The sequence below is a fragment of the Haemorhous mexicanus genome, chromosome 5, assembly GCF_027477595.1.
Source record: "Haemorhous mexicanus isolate bHaeMex1 chromosome 5, bHaeMex1.pri, whole genome shotgun sequence".
NCBI lineage: Eukaryota > Metazoa > Chordata > Aves > Passeriformes > Fringillidae > Haemorhous > Haemorhous mexicanus.
Genome location: NC_082345.1, coordinates 64,284,538 through 64,308,481, shown reverse-complemented (window position 1 = coordinate 64,308,481; position 23,944 = coordinate 64,284,538). Strand labels below are relative to the sequence as shown.

Sequence of the window (23,944 nt, the reverse complement as noted above, 5' to 3'; positions counted from 1 at the left end):
TGGCAGTTTCCTCCCTCACTATCACATAGTGATACATCACTGTAAATGCACAAGGCAGGAAATAACTGAACCCTAAATTATCTCATTTCTAGGGTGAGGATAAGGGGATAGACTCATTATTCTGGTCATTGCTCCACATCTAATCAGTGAAGATCTTTTGATGCTGGTTCCTGGAGGTTTGGGGTTGATTTCAGGGCTTTTTTTAGTTTAACAATGTGCTGGACTGCTGCATGAATTGTACCACATTAATGAGACCATGTCTTTATATCTCAGCAACAAATACCAGTAGAGCTGGGAATGACACACAGAAAGTAATGGAATTACTTAATGATCCATGGCCCAGTTAGGTGACCTTCACCTTATGCTGCTGCATCCAGCAAGGGGACAGGGAAATTGTCTGACACTGGTCACAGACTGCAACTGAGGGGACTCATCATTTGTTAAATGAATTCAGGGAAGGGAAAAACACAAACGTACACAAATTTAGAATTCACATCAATTAGCACCCTTGTAATTACTGGAGGTCAACTTTGCAGGCATCTAAAGCAAGTGTGATACTTCATACAGTCCATGAAGTTTGTTTAAGCCTCTCTGGTACCCAGGTTCAATAACATCATTAAGAGTTTAGTGTTGGAGATGGATACATTAAATTGGAAAGAAAGCAGAAGAGCAGCTGAGTTGCAGTACTGCAAGATGTTCTCAGGTGCTAGTGGTGAGAAATTATCTGTGCCAAGGCACAGTTTCCCTGTGTGACTGTGTGACACTGGACACCTCATTTGCCTTCTGATATTAGCTTCTCAGCTTAGAAAAATTGGTAAAAAATCTAAAACCTCTGTAATATATTTTCAGGTAAAAAACACCATATAAATGCAAAGCAGTTTTGGAAGCAGCTCATGATTTGACCAGTTCATCCATAGTTATGAAAGTAATGTAGAAATGAGGGTCAGCATTTCCAATCTTCCTCTCTAAAACTTGCAATACAAAAGAGACTCACAGATGCAAAATGGGCAATTACAGCCTTAAGCATAGTAATTACACAGACAAGTATTGCTTTTGCCTGCATGAGGAGTGTTTTAAGTGCAAATATGCAAGCTTTTTTTTGACAATTAAAACTATATTGAAAATATTTTCAATAAAGTAGCCAAAATTTTTATAATAATTGTGAGCATAAATTAGATAAGTAGAGAATATGCACCCATAGGGAAAAACTCACATGTTAAAAGTTTAAAAATAAACCACATAAAAATTAAAACTAGATTCAAATGTAAAACTAGGCAAGATCTGTATTGTGTGTAGCTACTGCTGTTAGGGATGTTCAGCCATATGTGTGTGTCCATTTTGTTTGTTTTGCACCATGCCACACTGGCCTCACTCCTTCATGTTGCAAGGAGGAATAGAAAAAACATATTTGCCTTTGCTGTTGATAATGCAGGAACTTCTGCAGCGCTCTGCCCTCCTGTGGGTGGAGTCTTTCTCATTTCTGCATCCTAATAGGTAAATGGTGAACAGGACTGTGCTAGTGTATTGGAAGAAATACATTTGATATGAGCTCAGTACCAGATGAGTCTCCCCCCAAGTCCAGCAGGAAGCCTGAATGAAGATTGGCATCTTTTATTTATAGCAAAGCAACAAAACCATATTTCCTATGCCAATCTCTCTGGCTTTTTGAATTTTGTGTTGTTTGGAAAAAATGGTTCTGTTTTTCTGCACTGTTCCTATGTGAAACCTTAGTCATTTGACATAACACAGTGAAATAAAATATCAGTTTAAATGGTTAGTCAGAATTTATTGAGATTGGGTTTACCGTTTTACTGTTCACAGTCCCCAAAAATTTAAAGACAGGAAACTCTTGATGAGCTCAAAGACAGCAGGACCTAATGTGTTCCTAACACTAAACACCAGTGTTTTAGCTTTTGTGACAGGTCTGTCACCCCAGTGGAGAAAGCAGTAAAATGTTCATTCTCTCAAAATGAATTTTTTTTCTAAATGGAAAGCATTTCAAATATCTTGTAGCTGTGCTAAGGCACATGAAGGACAGGGAGGTCATTCAGGGCAGCCAGCACAGCTTTACCAAGAGTAAGTCCTGCCTGACCAACCTAGTGGCCTTCCACAATGGAGTAACTACATCAGTGGACAACCATGGACAAAGGAGGAGCTATAGATCTCACCTATCTGGACCTCTGCAAGGCCTTTGACATGGTACCCCACAACACCCTTCTCTCTAAACTGGAGAGAGATGAATTTGATGAGGGGATTGTTTAATGGATGAGCAGGTTGAGGGAGGTGATTCTGCCCCTCTACTCTGCTCTCATGAGACCTGACCTGGAGTTCTGAATCCAGCTGTGGGGTGCTCTGGACCTGTTGGAAGCAGTCCAGAGGAAGTCATGAAGATGATCAGAGGGCTGGAGCATCTCTCCTATGAGGAGAGTCTGAGTGAATTGGTGTTGTTCAGCCTGGAGAAGGGAAGGCTCCAAGGAGACCTTATTCTGACCTTGCAGTACTTAAAGGGAGCTTATAAGAAATATGGGCATAGACTTTTTAGCAGGGCCTGTTGTGATAGGACAAGTGATCTTACAGCTTTGAACTAAAAAGGGGAAGATTCAGACAAATATAAAAAAGAGGTGGTTTTTTTTTTTTTTATGATGAGGGTAACCAAACACTGGAACAAGCTGCCCCAAGAGGTGGTAGGTGCCCCATCCTGGCATTCCTGTCAAAATTCAAGGCCACGTTGGACAGGGCTCTGAGCAGCTTGGTCTTATTAAAGATATCCCTGTTCATTGCAGGGGGGGTTGGACTAAACAATCTTTAAGTGTCATTCCAACCCAAGCTCTTCTGTGACTCTATGATTCTATCTTTCCATCATTCTGTGATCAATAATTCTATGCTTTAAAAGAATATGTGAAACATGGAAGCAATTTCCGTTGTTCAATTGTGTTTTAAATAATGACAGTGTCAACCAGAATTATAGAAGTCACCAAGATTTCAGATCCCACAGACTATCAAAAGGAGCCCATAAGGTTCAAATGTCTTAAAATCTAATTATAACCTGAGAGAGTAAAAGCGACAAAGCATAAATTTGCCGATGTAGCGTGCGACCAAAAATTATTATTGTGTACCTTTGCCCTTTATTAAATGCTGCACTGTGACAGGTCTTTAATCTCCATCTCCCCATGATGCAGAGCTGAACAGCCCAGCCTCGGCGCCCAGCTCGGAGAAGCAGAGCCCCATGGCCCAGCAGCACAGCCCCATGGCCCAGCAGAGTCCCCTGGCGCAGCAGAGCCCCGTCGCCCAGCACAGCCCCGTGGCACAGCCTCCGCCTCCGCAGCCCCTCCAGCCACAGGGACACGAGAACAGGTCTTGCATTTTCTCCCCCTTGCATGTTAGTCTGGAGTCAGGAAGACATTTTTTATGGGGGGTTTAATCTCTGGTGTATCATTTACCAGCCGGTTTCTCATGTGTAATTTATGCATATACATTAGCAAATTTAAATGTAATAGAAATCAAATGGTAGGGGGACAGAAATTTTGTGACCAGCTGTATTAAATGCTGTTCATATAAAAAGCCCACACAGGCTGTGGGGTGGGATGATACAAGTTTCTGTGACCTCCAATCAACACTATTTAGTCTTTGTATTATTTTTTAGCATGTTAAACAAGGCTGATTACACTGACTGTCTTTATGCTAATCTTCAGTAACCAACATATATCATCAAGATCCTCTTCCCCAAATGATGCTAGCTACAGGACTGCAACTTTTCTCTTCTGAAAATATTTGAATTCACTTGTGATTCAGATGCTACCCCCTCTAATTCTCCTTGCCTAACAGATGTAGTACTTTCACTCACCCAGAATTATTTTCTTTCACTTAGTCATACAAGGAAAATTACTTTGCCTTAAATTTTATTGAGTACTTTCTCCAAAAGTACTCAATAAAATACTAGAAGACATATGTTTCTGACAAAATTCAATACCAAGTTTTCACAAAAGTCATTTTGTGCTATTGGAAGTCACTATTAAATATCTGTTAAATTGGGAATTTTCAGATGGGAGCAGCAAATGATATTAATTAAAGTTCCAGAAAGAAATTCTGTAATAATTTTACTGAAAAGTGTAAGCTCTAATTGCTCATGTCATCATTTACACATTCAGCAAAAATTACAGTGCCTCCATCTGTGAATAAAAACATCATCTTCTGATATGCAGCTGTGGCCATATATTGGGAACCTGCCTAGAGATGACTCTTTTTTCAGAAAAAGGTCAACTCTTGCTAGTCCACACAGCATTATTTTTCACTAGATTTCATAAATGAGATTACAGTTTGTTTGTATAGCCACATACATTGTTTCTTTACCAAAATAAGATTTTAAAACTCCTAGGAATATTAACTAGGTTTTTTACTTCCGATATTAAGGCTCAGTATCACAGTGAGCCTCACAGTAAGTTTGTCCTCTATCTTCTTTTTACAGGATCATGATACTGAGTAAAGGAAGTAAGAGGCTTGCATGTATGCATGCAGGTCTTACTAATCATGGCATCAGTCTATTTTAACCTTCTCAGAAATGTCAAAGGGAAATAGTTTTGATGTTTCAGTGTCTGGTTAGACATTCAGATTATTAAAACTATTATGTAGGAAGATTAGCCATAATTTCACTGTACATTAATAAATTAATGAAATTTTGAAGCATATCAGAAAATTTGAAACATTTAGATTCAGATTACCTTTTTATATATAAATCAACATAATCAAAACAATGCTGTCATTTTTTCAGAATGTAATTTTTGTAATCAATAAGTGCATTTCAAAATCTCTTTCAAAGTCTATATGTGTCTCTGTATCTGTATGTGTCCATGAACAGACATGGTCACTTGATTGACTGAAAACTTCCAGTCCATTATTCAAGCAGAATTTGAAATATCCATTTCCTATACAGGAAATAAATATTTCCTTTGGCACCTAGGGAAGAGTGTAAGAACATCCACTCTGTGAACATTTTTGTTAAAATATAACCTAAACCAGTATTACAGAATTACCTTGCTAAAAGTGTTCAGGACTTTCTTTGTGCCTCTTTAGCACACCACATGGCTGAGGTAGGGAAGTTTGCCATAAGAAATGTTCTTTACTTCACCCTGAAGTGCCATTATGTGCTGATTTCCATGTGCTAAGGGAAACTCCCATCTGAATAAGGTAAATAACTAGACACTGTATCTCAAAAAGTCACATTTTCTTTCAAATTTTAGGACCCATCTCCTTGTAACCATTTACCAGCTAAAGCAATATTTTACTTGTTATTAATTCCTCATAACCAAATTTATTTTCTTTTAACCTTGTGTTATTTCTGTGCATAACTACTGACATGAATTTACTGACAGAGCTTTTAGCCAGATAGCATCGTAGGGAGTGTATAATAAAAAAAATACTCACAGTAATAACAGATGTTATATCTAAGAATACCTTTCATTAAAAAGGTAACAGCTAAGACAAAGAATTTGTCCTTTTTTAACCTTAAGAAGCTCATAATAATACTTCATGTCGATGAAAGAGGATATACATTGGACTGATATTCCACTTATTCTATAGAAATATTAATTTTGGAAAAAAACACTTTATAAACTCAGTGAATTATTTTGTAGTGAGTATAATGCGTGCTTTCATATGCAGTTTCATCTTCAAAATAGGCAAAGTGGGAATCAAGATGCTTTTTCTGTTCCTGTCCCTTTGAGTCCTATCCTCATCTCACTGATACAAGCTGGAGAATTGCACAGTATGACCTGAGGGAAAATTGCTTATGCCCATGTTTCAAAAGCACTCACTGTTTTCAGCTGCCTCGACTATTTACCCCTGAGAGTTTTGCTTCCCTGTGAAAATCTGTTCCGTGCGATTTCGCAGCCGGGCAGCCGGCTCTCACTCCTCACCATTGCATGCAATGCATATTCCTAATGGTCTGCTGCTCTCTGAAACTGAGCCTTTGTGCCTTCCTCAGCTACAGGTCAGAAGTAAAAGCCAGGCAGGATGTGAAGCCCGACATCAGGCAGCCCCCGTTCACGGACTACAGGCAATCCTCCACGGACTACCGGCAGCCCCCGCTGGACTACCGGCACCCGCCGGTGATGGATTACCAGCAGCCGCCGCCGCTCGACTACAGGCAGCCCCCGCTGATGGACTACAGGCAGCACTCCCCCGACACCAGGCAGTACCCCCTGGCCGAGTACAGGCAGCCCCAGGTACAGGCAGGTGTTGGGAAGGATGAAAGTTTGACAAGTCTCACAGATATGTCTGCTTAGCAGAAAGATTTTTGAATGTAGAATCTGAAGAAGGAATAGAAATGGAAGCAAGTTTTGATGTAGAAGAAAAGAATTGCTGAGCCAGCCTTGGGGGATAACCAAGAAGGCAAAGGGTGTGTTAGTTAGAAGGGGTTTTTATGACTTAGAGCAAAGGATAAACCCACCTCAAACAAGAAGATGTTTTTACCAAGCAGAAAGATAGCACAGGCAAACAAGCCTTCCAATGTGGCAAGTAGAAAAAAGGTCTCAGCATTTTCCACTGCAAGAAAACTGAAAAACAACTTTAGCTTAAACTGTAATGTACTAACTTTTAGTGATTGGAGAATAGTAACATGGATATGGTAATTACAGTAGTTATGATTGGCTATGGATGATAGTTAAGGGATAGATTGGTTCTACTGTATTAAGATGCTCAGCAAAGAAAAGTACATAATGCATTGTAACCCAAACTAAGGGTCTCCAAGCCTGCCTATAGCTGGAGCTGACACTGTAGGCACAGGCTCTGTCACCCACAACTGCTGTAACGTCTTGGATGTAAGAAACTGCATTGTGAAGAGCTGCCTGGATCCCTCATTCAGGCTCTTCCAGGCAGGCACGCCCAGAGCACCCCCACCCACACAGAAGGCAGCAGGGTCTGTAGGGACAGGTCGTGGATGCTGGTAAGGAAGATACCACTATGGAAGGAAAAGACACATTAAAGGGTTTTACTCTGAGTTACTACTTCTCTGTAGAGGAAATTACTTCCAAACCGTTAATATTAATGTATTAATGTGTGTGATCTTTAAATTAACATTAGCTTTATAATTGCGTGACTGTAATGTTAAATAAATGCCATTTTTGAGGTACCGGAGTGTTGAAATAAAAATTCTAACATAAAAAGCCTTTTCATCAGCAGAGGAACTTTTTCATTCTTGTCATGTATTCATTCATCAGACAGTGGGTGTACTTAGGTCAGACTGCATTTCTACCACATTCCTGAAAACTAAGATTTTATCTAATCGTAATAAATAAATAAAGGAATTGAAATCCTGACTGATAAAATTAAATTTCTGTTGGTAATAGTCTGGATGAGTAGAAACTAGCCCATGCAAGTAGTTTCTTTGACATCAAGCATGATCTGACAAATTCAAAGAGATGATGAGTTAGATGAAGAGTTATGGTACCTTGGACAAGACTCCTCTGATGACAGATATTTACTGACAGTTTTGAAGGTTGAGGATTTAGCTGAAAGTTCAGACTTTGAAAAAGACCTTCCTTTCTCCTTACATAAAGTCAGGAAAAACAGAGGTCAAAAAGTACTAAACAGGAGACTGCAAACTTCTGGACACTATATGCTGGAACCATGTATAGGTGGTTTGTATGTCCATATTTTCAAAACCAGACATGTAAACCATATCAAGAAAAATACTGAAATTCCTGAATGGAATCTAGAGAAACCTATGAAAACATTGTGCAGTTCAGTATCTAAATAGCAAATCTCTGTCCCCATGTGCATACCTTATAAGATGATTCTTAGCATCTACAGAGATGCTTGGTTTGGCTCTTTCCCAGCATCTCCGGTTTCATTCTCTAATCAGTAGACTGCCCAACCCAAGCTTTCTCTTTATTTTCTCCTGCTCCCATGGATCTTGCACTCTTGGGTGACAATGCATCAGAAGCCACATCACAATTTCCCTCCCAGACCTCTCTATGGACCTTTGCTTATATCAAGTGGATCAATACATTTTTGAAGACATCAGTTTTAAAGTTTCCTTAAATGCATACCACAATGCCCATATAGTTAACTGTCTTTCATTTTGTGTTTGTCTGTACAGGACTTTGATTATTTCACCGTTGATTTGGAAAAAGGAGCCAAAGGATTTGGGTTTAGTATTCGAGGAGGAAGGGAGTACAAAATGGATTTGTATGTGTTGAGGTTAGCAGAAGATGGACCAGCAGTAAGAAATGGAAGAATGAGGGTGAGTAAAATACATTGTGACATTTTTTTTTGACATTTACAAATATGTTTAGTGATGGGGTCAAAGGGAAAGCACTTTTTTCATCTCTGATCAGCTTTTAAAAAATAATGCCAAATACCTCTTATAAAATAAGCTCATTCTGTAGGGGTTCAAGAAATTAGTTGATACATATAGTAGATCCCTGTTGTTTCTTTGCAAATAAATTTATTACTTTTGACTGATAATACCTTTTACCATGTTGTAAATTTTTGTCATTATTATTTTCACTCTTATCTAAGCAACTTAAAAATCTCAGACAAAGTTTGGTGTTTCTTAGATAATAATAATATAATTAACATTTGAGTCTCTAATCACAAAAGCAAAGTGACCACTATATGATATGTATTAGATAACTATAAAACCTAAGACCTCATCTTTGCTGTTTTACTAATAAAGCAAGTCACCCTTGTGTTGTTTGCTAAATTCATTTATTGATCTTAATCTTGTTTGTAGGGATCATGATCTTAAAGAAAAGCAAACACACAGTCTATATAGGAAAAAAAAAAACCTAATCAAAAATGGAGACATTTAATCTGTCCAGTTGTAATAAAGACAAGGTATAAACTCATCCAGCCTTGCTGATACTTTTAAAAAGGAGAAGGAAATAACATAGGCAAGACTACCAAGAGTCAACATAAAAAGTTGTTTATGTATCTAATTAGTGCAGTCATGTTCAACCAATGTTTAATTTCAAAGATGGGAAATTAAAGTGTTCTGTGCAGTGGTAAGAACAGATTTTACAAATGTCACGGCTGTTACACTTACTCTGTTTCACAGTCTAAACAATCTGATCAAATTTGATGTCTTACTGAAAGAGCACTGTCTTTCTGTGTATAGCTCAGGAGTTTTGCTGTGCTTCAAATGACTTGGTAGAATTGCAAAGCTCAGCTAGTCCTCAGCTGTACCATGGAGTGCAAGCCCCTGGCACTGGCAGCAGCAGCAAAAGCAGCCCCTGTGTCAGGAAAGCCCGTGGGGCAGTCAGGCAGGCAACTGGTAATGGAGATATACTCCCACTGCATTTTTTGTGTGAAATACAGGTGATTTCGTTCTGCAGCTGGAACTCTAGCTTTAAAATATCTTCTCTGGTGTTCATTCTTTCCTTTATTTTAGTATTATCATTGTCTGTTGCTCTTAATGAGAAGTCATATGCAAGATGTACGTTAGTAGCTATAAAGTGAATAAAGACAGAGAAAAAGCTGTGCTTTTAATAAGCTCTGGAATCACATGTTTGGGAACATATGGCTAAGAATACAGAAAAAAATAAAATAACACCTTTGAAGAAGGTTCATTTCAAATAATAATCTGTATTAGGTAGAACATGAGCATTAAAATCTGTGCATGATTTAAACAAACTAGTACTGAGGAATAAAGTTAGATTATTCACTTTGTGAATAGCCAAGATATAGAAAGTATTTAACATTAATATGGGTTGGTTTTTTTCAACTGCATTAGGAAAAGTTCTGTATGCTTTAATGAATACTGCTAATATAGTTTCTAAAACATCTTTGTTTAAAACTTTTTCATTGTAGTGGCCATTTTTTCATTGTACGGCCACAACATATAGCCTAACATAATAAGTGTTATTCTGACCAGACAGCTGTAATTAGGGGTTTTTCTCCCCTTTAAAAGCATCATTCTTTGGAACCAGTTCTACCATGCATCCTTGTCCCTGAGTGTTCTCTTTTATTCTCCTGCCTCACAGACATTTTAACCTGACAAATGGGTTTGGAATGTGAAAGGTTCTTATATTCAGTGACCTGTGACTGATGGACAGCAGAAGTTCAAGAAACAGCTTCAAAACAAAAATAGAAAAATAGAAGCAAAAAAAAAAAATGTTGGAAGAATTATGTTGCATAGGAAGGTGGGCAAAGGAAGCAGAGTTCTGTACCCACATCTCCATTCCTTAGTTTACATCAGCTGTTAACAATGCAGGTTCATTCACACTTCTTGGCTGGTTGTTGCATCTCTGTATCTCTCTGTTTGACAGGTGCATCTCCACAGCAAAGCATGCAAAAATCAGGGCAGTGCTTCTTGCTTTAGATACCATTGTCCTTAAGACATGATTCTCTGATTCTAGGCTTTCAACACAGAGGATATCAAACCATGCTTTTGTGAAGGATCTTACCAGAACACTTTCCAGCTAAGAGTCATTCTGATAAGCTACTTGTCTCCATTATTGTTTTGCTTGCTGTTTCCTCCTCCTCGAAGAGCCTTCTTTAATTTAACTAAAGCTTTATAGAGAAACATTGAAGCAGAAAGCACAAGGTGCTGGTTATGCTTATAAAAAAATAAGAACATGGCACACACTCTGTCAGTGACAGTCATATTGAGTTGAATCTGTCACCAGAGACAAGGGACATCACACAGACAATGTGGAGCAGTCCCCACAGCCTTTGATGACTCAGACCCTTTTGGAAACAATTTTACAGGTCTATTTAGATAAGGCTCATGCTAACTTATGTTTTATTCTTGCCTCTTGCTGAGGACAATGATTGGCAGAGCTCTGCTTGCAGATCTCTATCCCTTCCTGTCTTAGAAGGAAGGGATAAGTTCCATCTGCTCTCAGGGGGATTGTTAAGCATGGTTGTAGTGTTTGCTAGACATGAGATAGGATCAACAGATCTCTTATTGCCTTGAATGGTATCTCCAGCAGCCAGCATGTTTATTGAAACCAGTGTCAAACAAAGAGACTGTGGCTGAGACCTGCAAAGATACAGAATAACATTAAATTCTTGAAGAATGAGGGTGAAATGTGCTTTTTTATAGACAGTGTATATCTGTGTCATTTTGTCACTTTGTGAGCTACATGCCTTTTTTACATCTTCCACAAAAGCCATACATCTCATCTCTGACATCTCTAGTTTCATTGTCTTGTCAACTCATTTTTCTCAGTCCTCATGCACCATTTAGCCCTATCTCCAGCTTCTTCGTATCTCCTTATGCTACATTATTTTTCTCACTTTATTGCATATTTTTCTTATATTTTGGCAGGACAGACATCTGAAATCCAGGCACAGCAGAATTCAGTATCTTTCATGCTCTGCAGTTCTGCTTTGACTCTTCAGTCTTTTTTCCCATTTGTTGCATTTCTGTGGTTTGCATTCCTTTTTTTTTTTGTTTCAGTTGCACACAGCTGGAGATAAAACCAGGCAAAATGGACAGGAGGCTCCTATAGTGTCAATTATGAGCTTCTGTGTTGTTGCATAAGAGTCTGTGTGGCCTTGTTTGGTTGTTCCAGCTTTCTGAGTGATCATTGCAGTGATGCTCACACCAGTAATTAATCTGTGCTCTGGTCAGGTTCATGGCATTCTGCTAACCAGCACAGTTTGTGTATTTAATAATTTGCCATAATAATAAAGTTCACACCAACCTTATTTTGGTTATTCTGAACCTTCATCCACCCACACCAAGAATTATTCCTAGCAGAAGGGGAGAGTTGAGTATCCAAGAGCCAGGGGTCAAAAAAGGCAGGCAGAAAGAGGGAGTCTGTCTCTTATTTGGAAGGAAACGGAACTAAAGTTTCAAATCACGGAGGACATAAATATTAAATTTAAAACTGCTGTCAAAACCCATGTATGAGCATTTGGTATTTTGACATTTTCCTCTTTGGTTGCAAAAGAGTTGCAGAGCTCCTATCAAACTCATAATCTGCTATTAAAGCCCTCTCTTGAGCCATAAGAGAAGCCCCCTCTTTAAGTCCCCTTTGACAAGTCTGGAGTCCCGGCTTCTGAGCAGTAGGGCGGCATAGAAGAGTTGGCTATAGCTAACTTTGTCTCACAGAACAAATTTCTTACCATTAAGGCTCTTCAGGCTTCTCAAAGGAGCAGGTGGTACGTAGGCATCTGGTCTCTGTAAATGCTGTGCAACTGTGGAGTTTAACAAGGTAACATAAACCTGTCTCCCTGCAATATGACATTTCCAAACATCTCAAGTCAGGGCACCCTGAAATCACTTAAATTGTTCAGGGTTCAGTGCATAGATAGTCAGAGATGAGTTAATTAGGATCCTACAGTGCTCGGAAAGTCTTTTATACCATGCAAATCAGAAGTCTCTCTGTTTCATCATTTCTTTATTCCTAGAAGTTGCACACATTTAGCTTGGTGTTCTTCTAGCCACCTAATCACTGTATCCCATTTTTGCAGCCCTTGATTTTTAGGTTCTTAGTAGATCAGTCGTGTGTTTCCACCAAATAAGGAATCATTCCCTTTCTGAGGCTTGGATGTAATATAACTTCTGTAGATACTTTTTATAAGTCCATATTAACATGTGCAAAATATTCTCATTCTTTTTTAAAATTATTTTTCAGTTGCTGTTGTCTTGCATCTTGGAGATGACAAAATCCTACAGAAATGCCTGGACTACCACATACCATTTTGTTAAATTCCTACTGCACAACCAAATTTTGTACCAGAAACCACATGCAGTCCCTATAGTTTCATACACAGGAACCTTCTAACATTTGTGATTCTGGTCTCCATACATTAATATTGTATTTCTTCAGTCCATCCAGAACAAAGTCTTTACAGGGTAATCTCAGGTGTTTGTAGTCCTGTTGCTAAAGGAATATGGAAAATGGGAAAATATGAAAGGCACTGATCATCAACAGGACTGATTGTTTTTTGTCAGTGACAATCAAATCTAATCAAAGCTTAAAAGGAAGAATGAACAATTTTTTACTCTACATTAAGTGGAAATCCTTGAAATCACTTTGCCATGCAGACACCACAATCTGCACTGACTCCTCACTTGTGTAGAGCCTCTCTGAGATTTCTTGTTAATGAAGAGCAGAGCATCTATTTGGGATGCTCCATCAGTGATTGGCCCCACATTAAAGGATGATTTCCTACAGTCTGCAGTGGAAAACAACTAAGGTTGCAATCAGTAAGTACAGTTAGCAATAAGTAGCTCAGCTCAGCTTGAGAGTGATTACAGCAAAAAGCATTAAAAATAGAGAGAAACAGTTATCACACAGTAAAGAGAGTAGGTGACAGATACAGACATTTCTTTATCCAATCAAGAAAGCTGCAGCAAGGAAACAGGAAGAATGAAGGTATAGCTTGATCAGTCATGAGTTTTTACAAACGTTTAAGATAATCCCAGCATCCAAAAATGAATGAAGGATTTACTAATTTAATCTTTAATTTCTGATATAGCATAGTTTGGAATCCTATTTTATATTGAAAAGAAAGAACAAGACTGACATACTGCTGAGTGACTCATGAAGATCCTCAGGTTCTCCAGGTGCTAAAAGGCAGTGAAGTCTTATGTTCAGAATATTGGAGGAAAGTGGATATTGCTGCTGGGAAGCCTTTTTGCAAGTTTACTCCAATCACGGCAAGCACAAAGACAGGAGGAGAAGTGCTAGGTCCTAAGAGCCAGAAAGGTCTTCTCCACATGGTGTGCTGGCACAGTAGGGACTCAGCTGCTGAACCCTTGACATGAGTGAGGGCTTGAGAAGGCTGTCAGAAACCCCACTGAAAATTTGGCATATGTATAATACTAATATTTAGAATAATCCCACATATCAGAAGTACGCCCCAGGAAAATACAGTGCTCCACCAGCAGCAGCTTGACTAAGGTTTTGTGCACACATCTGGAAGACAAATGCCCACAGAGTGATTCATGCCAGTTAAGTAGCCCATCTTTTCTACATAAGTAGCACTCTTAAAACCTGCAGCATACCTGGCTTACTTTATGCAGTAATATAAATCTTACCTTCATAATAAGCATTCAGTGAATGCCAACACTGTCATTTCAATGGAACAAAAAGACAAAGGTATTCTTAGGCCCATCCATTCATCCTGTGATTTGTGATCCATCTGAAGAGTACAGGAAGATGTTAGCTATGCTTTCCCACCAAACTGCATGTCCCTTTGGGGTAATCTAACTCACACTCCAATTCCCTACTACATACATCACTGTCCAACCTCACTTGTGGAGAGACACGGTGTGATTGATCTGAACTCAGAGAATTCAACTGGGATACTCAAGCACATGAGCTGGATGCCAGCCTGTGGCAAGAGGAGCTCAGTGCTGGGTTAGTGTAATTGGCAGAACTCAAGGAAGAATATATTGACATGCAGACATAAAGCTGATCAAAATGCTACTGTCTGCACAACAAAGAAATGCAAACTGAGGCCCTCGGGGATCCTGAATATATTTTGACAGTATAAAAGTTTAATAAATCGAGAGTGAATTAACTGTAGGTGAACTATTATTCAGCATTTCTCCAAAAATCTGTGTGTGTTTTTAAGAATTTGTTTGCAGAAAGGTAAAGACAAGAATTATTCCTCTCACACACTTAATTAAAATCCTTCTTACAAAAATGTATCCAGTTTGGCATATTCAAAACATCTTTCTAACTCTATGCCTGGTAGAAAAATCATTCAAGCCAGCTGTGAAAAAAAAGCCAAGTTAATAATCGTGATAAAAATAGTTAAGTATTAAATTTTAAGACTAAAATACTTAGTTGGCAGGCAGGCATCTTATTTAAATCTGGGGTTTATGGAATATTTATGAAGGTTTTCAGGTCTAAAAAATTAATTAACCCTAACTTAAAAATTAAGAATCAAGTGTTAGAAAACAAATGAGCACATCACATGATGCTGCTATAATGTGTCAATGGATTCCAAGTTTTAGTGCCTACGTCATTTGGAAAAAAAATAATTTTTTTGTTTGTAGTTACAATATAATAACCTTACTTCATCATTCTGCATATCATTCTTTATTCTATTGATCTATATCATGTACTGAACCTGACCAGTCTATTTCACCTTGCATCAAAAGGGAGCTGTTCTTTACCCCTGAGCAGCCCCACTGGCCTCCTCCAAGGCATTTCTTAATGTATCACATTCATTTGGAGGGGAAAGCACCAGAACAATTTGCAGTTTTCAGGATATTGGTGCTCCTACATGACACAGTGATGGCTTCTCCTTTATTCTCCACTTTCCCTCTAGCAGCTGGTATTCTGTTTGGGTTTTTGGCTGTGCTGACATTTTCAGCTGAGTGAGCTAAGCACAAGGACAGCAGGATCTGTGTTTTCAGGGGTGATGGCTGATTCACAGTGGTGGAGTATGTCATTTTCCACATGCACTATACTTGGTGCCTAGCACGCAGCACCACTGGATTTCACGTGCTGCTTTAGCACACAGGATTGTGCCATCTTTTTTTAGAGCTTTTAAGTTTAGATATAAGAATACTGCATGGTAATGTGCTGTCTGCAAATCCTATCACCTCTTCCCCACACCATTTGCAAGTATGCTTAGCAGAATAATCACTGTGGTAAAGTCTTTTGATTGTGAAAATTGACCACTTATTTAAAGCATTTTTTTCCTAGAATTTAATCTCCTGCTTAGAAGAACCTATTCTTTTTCATCCCACAGCAGAGCCTCTATTGAAGACTTTACTATTAAAAGCTTTCTGAAAATGTCAGTATACTAACCAGATCACATTAATCTATATAGTCATTGAGAGCTCCAGTGACCTGCAATAGATCTGTGAGGAATGGCTTCCCCCTACAATAGCCACACTGACCCTTTCCCACTATATCATCATTATCCACGTGCCAGCTAAGCCTCACCATCCTTATTGCTTCCTTCCATCTGCTCAATTGAACATGAGACTCGCTTGGTTACTTTCCAAGACCATTCTTAAAGACTGGTGTCACACTTGCCACTTCCCATTCCTTTGAAGTTCAGCAATTTACTGATTTAGGCAGTAGATTATATCCTATAGCTACTAGTAGAACAGCTTCATATCCAAATTCCTTTAGAACTGAGGATAAAAGTCATCTGCTTCTGGTGGTGTCTCACTATCCGTTTCATCAGTCTGTTATAAAATCCTTGCCACGGACCCTGCTGTTGGAGTCAGTTCCTCACTCAACCCTGCAGTCAGCAGACCCTCTGCAGGAGTTTTGCTGCCCTCCTCTTCAGTGAAAATTGATGAAAAGAATTAATCTGTTTTCTACAGTCTTTTCTACCTTGTGCCCAAACTATCTTTTGAGATCTGACAGACTCCGTGCCTATGGTATGCTTGAAAATATCTTCTTAGATCTTACATTTCAGCATTTTTCCTCCTCAAAATCTTTTTGTGGCTTCATCTTTATCTTGTTGGAGTTTCCATTCTTTTCGCTTTTGCTGTGTGGATGCAACTTTGGATGAGGAATCTCCATTCTCAGGTTTCTCTGTAGGATCTATAAAATCAGCTTGTCAGACCTTGAAGTTGCTTTGCTTTTGCCTGATAAGAACTGCCTGAGACCATCAAGAAGATACCAGAAAATTTTGTTCTTCCTTTTCATAGTCTCTGTTGGTTCCCATCCCTGATTGTAATGGTGAAGTAGATGTTGTTAATATTACATTATGCTACAATGAGTTATCATACCTCTGTTTTTAAAAAGTAATAGTGTATCATATACAGTACAGCAATGCATTTTCCTTCTGTCTTTGACAACTTTATTTCACATATACATGGATTATTTTGCAGCAATGTTGTGAAAGGCATCAAGTGTACTGTAGTACCAGAAATCCACTTTGATGTCTTTTCAGCCCTCATGACTGAATACTCCATTTTTCCCTCTTGCACTCCCCACTCTTTGAAAACAATCAGGCATGCATGTTGTCCTCTTTCCAAGCTCTCTTTCCCAAATAGCACTATTGTTTCTCTCTCTCAGGAAAAGGTGAAGAAGTAAAAAAAAAAGCTAGAGCTGCTGCTGAGGAGTGGTGGGAAGGCTTTTTCTTGTTCTCCACCATCTCCTATGGCCCCTCTTTCCCCCTTCTTTCAGGCAGGAGTCAAGACCATCTCTCTGTGGGAACAAAGGGCCCAGCATTTCCAGGGTGCCAGGCCCTTTGTTTAAGCCCCAGCTGCTTAAATATCTGGTTGGCCACAGAAAAAAAAGACTTTTTCACTTCAGACTTTTACGTGGTTGGTTCAGAAGTAGCATCAGACATGTCATTGTAATTCCCCCAAAGAGAATACCATGTCTTTTGCTGAGACACCCAGCTCACATACCTAAAATGCACTGGAGGGAGTCCAAGGTTACCAAAACCCCACAGCTTTGCTCAGGCTGAGTATTGTACCTGGGATTTCCATTCTCTGCTCTGAGGAGATTTGCTCAGCACATATCCAGCCTCTGCCTAACTCCAGGCAATGATACTTGAGCTTGACAGTACTTGGAAATTCCCCAAAATAGATACTCTGAAATTGCCTTTTGGTCCCCAAGTACAGACAATTTTTCAGCCTTTTGGACCAATTGACAATAACAACCTCAACAAATAACATGTAAAAGTGTTTCAGTTATAAAAATAGAATGCCCATATCAAAACAATTAAATGTGATTTGTCTCTTTCCCGATGTTTAATTATAAAATGCATTAATAAAATTACAGATAGCAATGCCCTCCACACAAATCATTTGAGGCTGCTTTTATCATTAGATTTAGCATGGACTGAAAATGTGCATACACAATTAATTTAATGTCATGCAGCTGGGAACCATACACCTGCTTAGAGACTGTTCCTTACGCACCAACAGAGTCAAACGTACACAAGGCTCTCATCTGTAATTTAAAAGAACACTCAAGCAAGGGAAAACCTCTTTGCTACATTAAAGCTATATGTGTTTCCCTTCTGGTTCACCCTGTTGCTGAAACTCTGTTTGTGTGTATGCTTGGCTTTTTTTAACAAGACCAGTAATAATTGCTTTAAAATATGGACAGAGCCAAACAAAGGCTCTGCAGATAAACCCACATGTACTCAAGGCACTTTATTCTAATGATTTGGAGAAGCTTTACAATTTTCTTTCTAATTAACCTATCAATAGTGATGTTACTTAAACATTCCTTAGGAATATAATCTTCTCATTATTGCCAGAAAACATGTTGCCCAATTTTATAGCTCAGTTGTTCTTACACATGGATGGAGCATCTGAATTAAGTTGAACTGAAACAGATTTTGTAAAGAAACACTTTCCATACACACAAACTACTTTCATAATTGCATTTAAATAATTAATATTCAAATTTCAAAGCATTTAGGGGGTGAAGCATTCAGTGTTTACTTTATGCTTGCACGTTGTAAGAATATAATAGAGGAGCATTCTGCTTAGCATTGGGTTAGGAGGAGAACCAGTGGGTTTGGGTAGGTGTTTATCCCAAACAGCATGGAAACTCAGCAAGGGTCATACTCTTCAGGAAGAAAGAAACACAACACAAAACCAATGTGAATAAAATTTCCAGATTCATTGCTGCAAAGAGCATGTTTCTTCAGAATAAATACAGCTCGGGCAGCAGCCAGGCAAGCTTCCCAGGCTGTCTTGCCAGCACACTTCACCCTTCAGCTGCTGAGAACATCTGGAGGACACAGAGGTAGATCACTCCTGCTTTGTAGTTTTTGCTGAAGATCACCAGGAAGGTTAAAAAGCAGAGCTGATGCCACTCTGGGGAGTGTCCCACATGCAGGGCTTGCCTGGGAAAGGGTACATGTGTCTGTTTCACATGTTTAAAGAAGCATCAGGAACTGGAAAAAAAGAGGTCTACTGCCCCATGAGAATGTGGAGATGGCTGAAACATTCAGTGTTTTCTTTGTATCAGTCTCCATTGAGATGTTCACAAAAACATCAAGAAATTAGTATAAATCAGAATAAGGAGAAAACTGCTTAAAGCATACTTAGATTCAAATATGCAGAACTTGCTGATGTTCATGTATGCTCAATTGCTAAGGTAAGTAAATTTATAGACTTTAGTAATTATGTCTAAGAATTCATGGAGGACCAGAAAGTTAGACTAGAGAAAGCAAAACATATACCCTATTTTTAAACCCAAATTAAAAAAAAATCCTTTAATTTTTGTGTTCAGAAATAATCTGTGACAAGTTACCAAAAAGTTGTGAAAGTTCACTCATATGTGAATTATGGAAAGAAAATCTTGTCCCACCAGTCTAATTTTCCTTTCTTATGTCTGATTTTCATTCTTATTCCTATGTGGAAAAAAGGGGAGGAGAATGTACAATCTTCCTTTCACCTTTCAACACCACCTTCTATAAAATTCACATAAAAATGTTGAGGCCCTAGGTGGAATCTCTTTTAACGTGGTTACTGACAGTAATTCCTCTCAAAGGTTGCTCTGAATTATTTCCTCCTTAATAATAATTACAAATATAGTTCTGAGGTGTCTGGGATGAAACCAACTCAGTTCAATATTCCATTAAGAATTGGAGACCTACTGATAAATAATAAAATAAAATTTGCTGATGCCAGTATGTCACTATTCATAGGGAGTTTAAAAAGACTTTGATAAACAGACTGTTTCAAAATAAAAATTTTGTACTAAAGCAGTCAATCTGATAAAAGTCACAGAGGTGCACAGTGCTCAGTTTAGGGCAGAGAAATCAGATGCACAGTGATAAAGATAATCTCAATGATTCTGAGATAACTGCTCAGAATCCAAACTGACCAGGGGTTGCAAATCTGATGTGTTACAAAAAGGCAAAGAATTTGTTCTGTGAAGATTATTAGTAAATGTGGAAAGAATGTTATCATTTTGATCTGTTCTACCTACCCTCCCACGTTCATAATATCTGCAGTTTGGACACTGTGAACAGACATGGAAGGATCCAGAAGAGAAGAGTAGAGAAATGCTGTGTGCTTTAAACTGCAGGAATCATCTTTTGATCCTAAAGAGAGAAATGAAGGTCCCATGTAACAGACACTGATTTTATGTTTCCAATTACCTCTGGCCTCACCTTGGTGTATCTTCAATATGTGGGTGTATCTAAGATCCTCTTTAAAAATCACTGGATTTAGAATAGCCAGAAATAGCTCGACAAATCTAAGAATTTCTTCCAGAATAGAAAGTTGAGGGAGAAAGCATATTTGAATGCCTTGACAAAGAGAGTCCATACAGCAGGGTTTTGTCCCATATCAGCCATAAGAAAATCTGCATCATGGAGGGAAAGGAAGGTTATCAAGCTTTAAGTGCAGGAAAAAACCAAGAATTGTTTCCTACTGACACAGGGGGAACCACTCTTCAGCCAAGGTTTTCTCTTTTGTATGAATTTCCAGATATTAGTGCAAAGTCTAATTGAAGCTTTTCTTGAGGTAAGAGTGTTGACAACTTTTCTCCCCCTTGTTGTTTTCTCATCTAATCAGAGCTGGGCTTGTGCTGCAAAGGCAGTATAATTCAGCTGTACATCAGTCAGCCACAGGACACAAAAGCAAGGAACACAATTAACAATTAACCCACTGCTCCTGCAACTCTTCATTATAGCTCTGGTCTCACCCTTTCTGATGTAGATTTCAGAGCACCTAATTTTTGCCATCTTGTTTCTCTGCCCTCCTTCAGTCACATAACCAAGGTGCTAGCCTTTTTTTAAGCTTTCTCAAGTTATTTGCACATAATATCTTAAAAGGAAATATCAAATCAACTACAATATTTTATTATGAAAGAAAATAGCAAATGAGCCACGTGCTGCCTACAGAGAGAAAAATTGTGAATTCACAGAAATACAGAAAAGGTTACATTAATACAAGATAGTTCCTGCATAGTGACCAGTGAAAACAGAAGGAAGGTAAACAGCGAGGGAAAAATGTGACATTAACTTAACCTTTTTACATATTAAACTGTATTAAAGTCTTTCTGTCTGTCTGCTCTGGAGTGCAGAGGATTTTATTTGAAGGACTGTACATTCTCAAGCAGCTTTCAGTACTAATTTTAAAAGCTATTCATCAAGGAGTGTTAAAAACACCTCTTTCATTTGATCTAATCTGGCACTTCTCTCAAGACATGCTAACAAGAACATTTTAAATACCTTCTGCAAAATATGGTCTACCCAGGCAATGTTCCACCAAAAAAAAAAAGCATTCTGAAAATCTGACTTTACTTTTACAGGATTTCTATGGGGTTTAATTGTTTCATGAGATTTAGAAACAGGTTTTCCCAAAATCCTTGAATTTTGTTTATATTTGGCCTGACTCTTATCCTTGTGGGGATTCTACAAATCCATCTTCGGTCTGTGTTACAGGAGTGGTAACACAGATTTTTTTCTTTTTGCTCCAAGTGTGTGAATCAACAGCATTCTCCAAGAGTCTGGGGGATGCAGAGAGCCCTGTATGGCCAGACTGGGGGAGATCTCACCATGATCCAGAGAGCTCCTGTGTTGTGTGTCAGCGTGGCCTGAAGGCTGCCAGAAATATTTGAAATTTTGCACTGCATGGTACAATCAAATTTTTTTTTTTTTTTTTTTTTTTTAAGAGAGAAAATCAGCTGAGGAAGAAATTTGCACTGAAAAAATAATCCTGCACAAAATAATTCTGATTCCCCCCCCCCCCCCGTTAATACTGCAGCATTTACAAAGTGTAATAGCAAAGCTAAAAGGTTTTATTTGGATCAATGGCTTTTCAGTTACACAAAGCATCAGCACAGATTGCATACAGGATCCTGGGATGATGCAGCTCCTATTGACAAAGTATTAATTCTATGAGTTCCTATTGAGAAACACTGTTGTAGTACTTCTGTTAGCATTCTTTCTGTCTCTGAGCAAAAGTAAGGACTAGGTAACTTCTTGACACCCTTTCCAGTTTTTTTTGATGCTAGGAGTTGTATTGACATTTCATATTGTGCACATTTATTTGGTAAATATTACATTTCAAACTCAGGAAAGAAGGAGAACCTCTGAAGGATTACACTTTGAGCTGACAGAAGTACAATTGCAGGAAAGAAAACATACAAAATAGAAGATATTTCAATGTCCAAGGCCAGCTAAGAGCTGGTTTTGTTAAGACAGTCTTGTAAGAGGGTGACTTCTTGAAGTCTGTATCACCTCTTGTCTAGGATGTGTAGGCATTGTTGTTTTAGTGTGGTGAAAACACTGTGAGGAAGCTGGAGGTGCACAGTGAGGCAGGCAAGATCCTGCTGAGCAAATGAGTTCCTCTGGCACTGACAAATGAGTGTGCTGACCCACTCACCTGGGACCCTCATGCCCTTCTCTTGGCTGCCATCACCTGGACCTGCACCTCTACCAGCCCCAGGAGATCATCCCTCCTCCTGGCTTTCACTAAGGCTGCCCTTCCAAGGGGGCTGGGAGGCTTCTGCAAGACACAGATTGCAAAGGCTGTGGTGCTGCTAGCAGGAGGCTCACGTCACCTCTGTGTGTTGCTGGTTCCAGGCTCTCACAAAGGGGTATCACAGCACAGCAGGCTGTGCAGTGCTGCTCCCTACACTGCTCTCAGCTGCGCTGACCAGGCACAGCAGAAAGCAACTGCTCCCCTCCTGAAGGAGAAGGCTTCCAGCATGGAAAGCCAGCCAAAACCAAAACATGCAGGCTGGAGGCAAAGCCAAGCAAGTTGGGGTAGATGGGATGTGCAGACATCAGTGCCACATTTAACTGCTGTAGAAATAGAGCAGAAAATAATGAAGCCAGCTCTAAGTGGAAATCTGGCCAGGAGATGAGTGGCAGAAATCCATAATCAGAACCCTGGAGTCAGCTGCTCTAACTAGGCAGTTCAGCCGCAGGCTGTGCTTACTCCCAGCAATAAGCTCCTGTGGTAAATAGTTCAAAGCATGCTCTTTGAACTCCAGCAAACCTGCTCGTCCTGTGCCATAGCACTAACCTTTCTTTGTTTAATAGCGTGCTGCATAACGACTCTTAATTTGGTGTGAAACTTTACTACCGAGGTTTGGAAATTCGAATGATAGAAGTTTCTATTTGTGCTTTGAAACTCTCTTTTCCCTGAGAAAACAGCGAGTGCAACAAAGTTCCTCTCAGGCTCACCCAACACTGTGTGTTACAGAGTAGCAGGGATAATGTTCCAGCGATTCCACCACGTCAAGCAATTCAACACAGCCTCTCAAGTGCAGAGGATGTGAGCAAGTTACAAAGGCATTACACTGATTTCAGCAGAAGACAAGCAGCATTTGATATACCATATTCAGAATCCACTTTGGAGGTTATTTGATCTGCCAGTAATATTCCTCAGATAGACAGGAACAAATTTACCTTGATGTGTCTGTCTGTCATTCAAGTAACCTGTGATCCATTGAATATGTCTCTTCCTGAAACACTCATTTTACTGCAATTCTGTCTGACTCAATGTTCTTCTTACCTGACAGGTAGGAGATCAAATAATTGAAATCAATGGAGAAAGCACAAGGGACATGACACATGCCAGAGCAATAGAGCTAATCAAGTCTGGTGGCAGGAGAGTGCGACTGTTGTTGAAACGTGGAACAGGCCAGGTCCCAGAATATGGTGGGTTTTCATCTTTACATTTTTTTATATGTGCATGACTCTATATAAATTAACTATAATGCTTTTGAATTAAGTAGCAGTTGCAGATATTTTATATTGTAATTTCCTGGAGCACATTAAGTATTGCCTTAAGTGCTTACCTGTGTAGGGGTGCACTTACTCACATGTGTGTACATCTCTGTCATCTGCTGCCCTCCCAACACAGGCAGTGGCTCCTAAGATGTGCATTGGAGGCAGCACTACAAACCTCCTAGGGGACATCTCTGAGCGTGCTGGGAGTTGCTGATTTGCCCATAAACTCTCCTTTTCTTCCTTTATTGGAATTCCTTCCTTATTGGTACTTCTCTGCACATTTTGAGTCCCAGCAGATGATCTTGTTGCCATGCTGTTGAGAGGCTCAGGTTGGAACTCTAAGCATTGTCAAGAA

The 23,944-nt window shown here is 39.1% G+C and overlaps 1 protein-coding gene across 3 annotated transcripts in view; it reads left to right on the top strand.

Moving 5' to 3' along the window:
• Positions 1-23,944, top strand: part of MAGI2 (membrane associated guanylate kinase, WW and PDZ domain containing 2) — a 697,971-nt gene that overhangs the window by 651,512 nt on the left and 22,515 nt on the right. For all 3 annotated transcript variants that reach the window (XM_059847430.1, XM_059847429.1, XM_059847431.1), the window contains 4 exons: positions 3,180-3,354; positions 5,981-6,221; positions 8,096-8,239; positions 23,379-23,517. In XM_059847430.1, the coding sequence (XP_059703413.1) occupies positions 3,180-3,354; positions 5,981-6,221; positions 8,096-8,239; positions 23,379-23,517 (699 nt within the window). The remainder of the gene's footprint in view (positions 1-3,179; positions 3,355-5,980; positions 6,222-8,095; positions 8,240-23,378; positions 23,518-23,944) is intronic.